The sequence below is a fragment of the Sus scrofa genome, chromosome 2, assembly GCF_000003025.6.
Source record: "Sus scrofa isolate TJ Tabasco breed Duroc chromosome 2, Sscrofa11.1, whole genome shotgun sequence".
In the NCBI taxonomy this organism is placed as follows: Eukaryota; Metazoa; Chordata; class Mammalia; order Artiodactyla; family Suidae; genus Sus; species Sus scrofa.
The window spans coordinates 12,122,315-12,129,257 of record NC_010444.4 but is presented as its reverse complement, the minus strand read 5'-3'; the positions used below and the strand labels follow the sequence as shown (position 1 = coordinate 12,129,257).

The following is a 6,943-nucleotide window of genomic DNA, read 5'->3' as shown; positions in this document are numbered from 1 at the left end:
GCCCTAACCCCCCTTGGCTGTGGTCAGGGAAAACCACAAGAGTGGTTGGCTTGGGTAGACACCCATGGATGAGACAGGCCTTGCAAAAGTCCCATATTGCCAAGGTGGGAATCAGTTCTCCATTGGATTTCAGTACTCTACTGGAAGAAGTATGCCAGTGCCACCCATCCCATGAAGCAACACAGCACAGTGCCTAACTACCTGGCAACAATGTCTCCCAAGGAGCAAAGGGAGAGGGCTGAGTAAGTGCCTGGATAACTCTGCTGTGTAGAATTCTGTGGGGAAACATATCCCTCTCTACAGTACCCAGAGTATTGAAGCTGGAACTCAGTGATGGGGTGGGGTGGGGGTATGGGAAAAGTGTCAGATAAAAATATCAAAGGACATTAAAAGGATGTTGTTTCTGCTGATGGTTTTCATGACTTGCTGTGAGACCAAGGATCCCTACACCTGGTCTGGAAGAAACGCAATGCCCTGTGTTCTAAACTCACTTGTCCCCCAAATCTGTGCCAGCTCATTGTGCACATGCTCAAGTGTGGCAGGATAATTGACTCTAGTAAATAATAAACACACTCAGAAAATTGGACCATGTCCTGTAGGCAAGAGAAAATCCAAAACTTGAGCAATATTGCAACAATGTAGAAAACAAAAGAAAGTTTGTCAGCAGCCAACCTCATAAGCTGTAAGAATGAAAAAATAACTACAAGTTTAAGAAATCAATTGCAAGGGGAAGCAAGAGGGTGGAGATGGTGTATTTATACAAGGTTGGAGAAAATTTTAGTTATAACCAAGACCAATGAGAAAGTCTCCCACCCAAAAACATAAGTAAAGATAAGAGGTGCCTGCTACTTCACATACAAAAGCAGCAACTCAAAACTCCAAGTAACATGCAGAATTAAGAAAATATGTCATCACCAAAAGTTAGCAATAATCCTCCAGTAACTGAACACAAAGACACAGACTTTTGTAGTCAATCTGATAAAGATATCAAAATAGCTGGTTTGAAGAAACCCAAGAATTACAAGAAAACAGAAAAACAACTCAATGATATCAGGAAAAAATACATGAGCGAAATGAGAAATTTAAAAAAGAAGTAGAAATCATAAAAAAAAATTGAACAGAATTCTGGAGCTGAAGAATTCAATAAATGAAATAAAAAATGAAATTTAGAGGATCTAAAGCAGAATATGCCAAGGGGAAAAGAGTATTAGTGAGACACGAAATAGGGACTTTGAAATGACATATTCAGAAAAGAACAAATTTTTAAAAAATTAAAAAGAACAAAGAAAGCCTACACGATCTATGAGATACCATGAAACACAAATATTAAAAGAATGGGGGTTCCCAAAGGAGAAGAGATGGAGAAAAGGGCACAAAGTCTATTTAAACATAAGAGAGCCAAGAATTTCCCAAATCTGGGGCGAGATATGGACATCCAAATTCACAAATTGATAGATATAACCTCAAAATAACCTTTTCCATAACATATTGTAATAAAATTGTCAAAAATCAAAGAAAAAGAAAGGACACCAAGAGCAGAAAGGAAGAAAAACGAGTGTAACCTACAAAGAAATCTTCCTTAAGCTTTCATCAAATTTCTCAACAGAAACCCTACAAGCTAGGAGGGAGTTGAATGATATATTCAAAGTGTTGGCAGGAAAAAAAATCCAATAAAAAATAACCTATTCTGGAGTTCCCTGGTGGCCTAGTGATTAAGGATTTGATGTTGTCACTGCTGAGGTTCAAGTTCAATTTCTGGCCCAAGAACTTCTGCAAGCTGCAGACACAGAAAAGAAAGAAAGAAGAAAGAAAGGGAGGGAAGGAAGGAAAAAAGGAAGGGAGGGAGGGAGGGAGGAAGGAAGAGATCACACTGGTGAAATGGGTTAAGAATCTGACTGCAGCATCTCGGCTCATTGCAGAGGAGTGGATTCTATCCCTGGATTAAAGGATCCAGCACGGCCACAGCCTCACAACCAGTTTTAATGTTTCTTCTTTCCTTTCTAATTTTATTTATTTCAGTCCTCTCCCTTATTTTCTTGATGAATCTAATAAAAATATTTGTCTGTTTTGTTCATCAGTTAAAAATATCAGCTCCTAGTTTCATCATTCTTTCCTATTGTATTTTTACTCTGTGTTATCTTTTTTCCATCCTGATCCTTATTATTTCCTTTCTTCTTCTAATTTTGGACTTAGTTTAGTTTTCCATTTCTAGTTCCTTGTGTTATAAATTTAGGGTGTTTAAATTACTTTTATTATTTCTTAATGCAGGCATTATTTTCTGTGAGCTTCCTTCTTTGAACTGATTTTTCTTCATTCCATAAGTTTTGATATACTATTTTTCCATTTCATTTGCCTCAAGATTTAATTTCTGTTTTTATTTCTTCCTTGACCTATGGTGTTCAGTTTCACCTCCTCATATTTGTGAATCTTTCAGTTTTCTTCTTGTACTTGATTTCTAGATTCATACTTTTAAGACTAGAAAATGTACTTGATACAATTTCAATTTTCTTAAATTTATTAAGATTTGTTTTGTAGCCTAACATATGCTCTATCTTAGAAAATCTTCCATAGGCCCTACTAAAAAATAGATATGCTTCTTTAAACAGATACTATGTAAATGTTGGTTAAGTCCATCTTTTTTAGTGTAGCTTAATTCCAATGTTTCATTACTGATATTTTTTCTGGATGATCTATACATTGTTAAAAGTGGGATTTGCAGTAGATATTACTCGATCATGAAAAAGAATGAAATCCTGCCATTTTCAGCAATGTAAATGGACATAGAAAATATTATGCTTAGTAAAATAAGTCAGATAGGGAAAGATTTAGCCATTTAGGCAATTTGTTAATCTTTTTCCAGCTGCTTTGTAATTCCTTTGTTTCTTTCTTCTTCTCTTGCTCTCTTCCTTCATAATTTCCTGGTTCTGTATAGTGGTATGCTTAGATTCTTCTCTCATTATCTTTTTTGAATTTACTACAGATTTTGGTTTGTTCAAACCATAATTTTTACATTAAAGATCTTGTATGAATGAGCATAGAGATAACCATGCAAAGTGAAGTCAGACAAAAAAAGACAGATATTATACGATATCACAATATGAAGGAACCAAAACAATGATACAAACAAACTTATTTACAAAAGAGAAACAGAATCACAGACTTAGAAAAGAAAGGAGGAAGGAAGGAAGGAAGGAAGGAAGGAAGGAAGGAAGGAAGAAAGAAAGAAAGAAGAAAGAAAGAAAGAAAGAAAGAGAGAGAGAGAGAAAAGAAAGGAATGAAGAAAAGGAAAGAAGGAAGGAAGGAAGGAAGGAAGGAAGGAAGGAAGGAAGGAAGGAAGGAAGGAAGGAAGGAAGGAAGGAAGGAAAGGAAGGAAGGACACATCTATGGTTACCAAAAGTGAACAGCAGGGGGTAGAGCGTGGGGGGATGAATTGGGTGCTTGAGGCTGTCATATACACACTATTGTATATAGAATGGATGGTCATTGGGAACCTACTGTATATCAAAGAGAAATCTACTCAACAACCTATAATAATCTGTATGGGAATGGGTAGGTATATATGTGTAACTGAATCACTTTAGTGTACAGCAAAAATTAACACATTTTAAATCTACTACACTTTAAATTTTTTTTAAAAAAAGAAATAACAGAGAGAAGTGGTTTTAGACAAAAGTTAAATATCTTTGGTACCATAAGCTATCACTACCACTGCATATAGACATATCTCTGTGCTTTCTAATCTTGTTTCAACTCAGTCCTATTGCCTCGGATCCTAATGATGGTACGAAGGAAAGACAAATGTATGACCTATATGAGAAGCTTGTAAACAAAGATTCTGGTAAAAATTTATTTATTTTCTTTCTTTTTTAATAGCTTTATTATTATTATTATTATTATTATTATTTTGCTATTTCTTGGGCAGCTCCCACGGCATATGGAGGTTCCCAGGTTAGGGGTCCAATCGGAGCTGTAGCCCCCGGCCTACGCCAGAGCCACAGCAACATGGGATCCGAGCTGCTTCTGCAACCTACACCACAGCTCAGGGCAACGCTGGATCGTTAACCCACTGAGCAAGGCCAGAGATCGAACCCGCAACCTCATGGTTCCTAGTCGGATTTGTTAACCACTGCACCATGACAGGAACTCCCAGATTCTGGTAAAAATTTGAAAAGAAAAAAAAATATATATCAACCAACTGCAGTGTATTTCAATCCTGATTTGAGAAATAAAAACTATAAAAATATTTTGTGACAAATAGGAGAGGATGTTTGAACATTGGACATCTAATGACTACTAAAGAATTATTATTTTGTTGGTGAGAAAACGACATTAAGATTACATATTTTTAGAAAGTTTTTGTCCTTTAAAAAAGCATATTGAAATTTGCAGATAAAACTCTATGACGTCTAGAATTTGCCTCAAACTAATCTGTGAAAGTGGGAGAAAGTGGGTAGGAGTACAGATGATATAAGACTAGCTATGAGAGTTCCCGCCATGGTGCAGTGGTTAACGAATCTGACTAGGCACCATGAGGTTGTGGGTTCGGTCCCTGCCCTTGCTCAGTAGCGTTGCCGTGAGCTGTGGTGTAGCTTGCAGATGCGACTTGGATCCCGCGTTGCTGTGGCTCTGGTGTCCGCTGGTGGCTGCAGCTCCGATTCGACCCCTAACCTGGGAACCTCCATATGCCGCGGGAGTGGCCCAAAGAAATAGCAAAAAAAAGACAAAAAAAAAAAAAAAAGACTAGCTATGAGTTGATAATTGTTTAAACTGGATAATGGACACAAAGGGGGTTATTATAATATTCTACTTTTCAGTGTTTAAATTTTTGCATTATAAAAGGGTTGTTTTGTGAAAAAAAAAGAGAGAGAAAGAGCGAGCACAGGTGTTGATAAGGATATGAAGGTAAGAGAAGTCTTATAGTCAGTAGGCATATAAATTGGTTTAGCTACTACAGCTAATCCAATTACATAATCGCCAATCCAATACATAATCTCCAATTATGAAGATTCCTCAAATAATTAAAAATAGATTTACCACATGGTCCAGCATTTCTACTCTGGGTATGTATCCAATTCAAATAAAAATGGGTTATTGAACAGAAACACACTTCCATGTATATTGCAGCATTAATCACAAAGCCAAGATTTGGAAACAACCCAAGTGCTCCTCAGTAGATAAATGACATGGGACACACATACAGTGTAATGTTATTCAGACTTGTTAGTGAAGGCAGTCTTGTCATTTGTGGTGATATGGATGAAACCTGGGGGAAATGTGCTAAGTGACATCAGCCAGACTGAGAAAGAAAAGTACTATATAATGTCACTAACATGTGCAATTTAAAAGAGTTGAGCTCATAGGAACAGAAAGTAGAATGATGGTAGGATGAAAATAAAGATCCTCCATGACTTGAAAATATTGTGGGATGGAAATCCTATAAAACTGGATTATGATGATCATTGTACAACTATAAATGTAATAAATTCATTGAGTAATAAAAAAATGGCTAACAAAAAAAATATTGTGTGTTTTTGGTTTGATTCAGCTGTCAGTCCATTTTGGCATATTATCTTTATCAAATTAAAAATTTCTAATCGAAAGGCAGAGTGATTTTTGTTATATTCCATTTGAATCTTATTATGTAAGATATTACAGTGTATGAGGATTCCAACACAACAACTATGCTGGATATCTCAGAATTTGTGACCTCAGCAATACCTTCTCCTCTTTTGCAACCTCTTCAAGGCATCTTTGATGTCTTTGTTCCTCAGACTGTATATCAAAGGGTTCAACATGGGAATCACCACAGTGTAGAAGACTGAGGCAAATCTGTCAAAGTTGGAGGAACCGCCAGAGCTGGAACTCAAATAGGCAAACATACCTGAGGTGTAGAAGAGGGTAACTGCTGTCAAGTGAGAAGCACAGGTGTTGAAAGCCTTGGACCTGCCTTTAGCGGAAGTGATCTTCATGATGGAGATGACAATGTAGACATAGGAGATCATGATAACTAGGGAATTTATTATCCCAAAGATCATAGTTAATACAATAGTCAAGAGTTGTAAGAAGACCGTGTCAGAGCAGGAAAGAACTAACAGCTGGGGCAGGTCACAGAAGAAGTGGCGGATGACATTAGGCCCACAGAAGTGGAGCTGAACCATGGCACTCACTTGGGTCAGAGAAGCAGAGAGTCCAGCCACATAGGACCCCAGCACCATCCGACCACAGAGAGAGGGTGACATGATGGATGAGTAGAGGAGTGGGTTACAAATGGCAGCATAGCGGTCATAAGCCATGACTGTCATGAGACAAGACTCGCTCAGTCCCATGGTCGAAAAAACCAAACTCTGAACGAAACAACCCACATAGGTGATAATTTTCTGATCCCGGAAGAAGTCATACAGCATCTTGGGAGCTGTGGAGCTCACATAGCAAATATCAATGAAGGACAGATTACTGAGGAAGAAGTACATGGGTGTGTGGAGGTGGGCATACATTCTTATTAAGATGATGAGGCACATATTCCAAGTCAGGGTTGTCATATAGATCACCAGGAATACAACAAAGAGCATTGCTATGATTCTGGGAAAATCTGAGAATCCCAAGAAGATGAAAGAGGTGATCTCTGTAGTATTTCCTCCCCTAATCATTGGCTTGGTGCTCCTTAAATTAGAAAAAAGACAAGAGAACGCATTGTTGACTCAGGTGAAATGGTTAACATTACAGTTCTCATATGTGGCATATTTTTCCTCCATTGAACACTGGAAAAAAGCAAATGTGTCACTGTCCTGAAAGGAAAACCCCTAGCTTTTCATCTAGAATTTTAAGAAATGCCTTCTGAGTGCTTCAGGTTCTCAGTTATTTTCATGAGGTCTTGTTAAACTTAAAAGATTTATGAGGAGTTCCCATTGTAGCCCAGTGGTAACAAATCTGACCAGTATCCATG

General features: G+C 37.5%; 1 protein-coding gene across 1 annotated transcript; it reads right to left on the bottom strand.

The window, feature by feature from the left end:
• On the bottom strand, positions 5,709-6,647 carry LOC110259715 (olfactory receptor 5AN1-like). Its single transcript, XM_021085464.1, has one exon. The coding sequence runs from the start codon at positions 6,645-6,647 to the stop codon at positions 5,709-5,711; it is 939 nt and encodes a 312-aa protein (XP_020941123.1).

What these genes read in the sequence shown, in the direction of transcription:
- LOC110259715 (XM_021085464.1), bottom strand. Translation starts at nt 6,647, where the DNA reads ATGATTAGGGGAGGAAATACTACAGAGATCACCTCTTTCATCTTCTTG.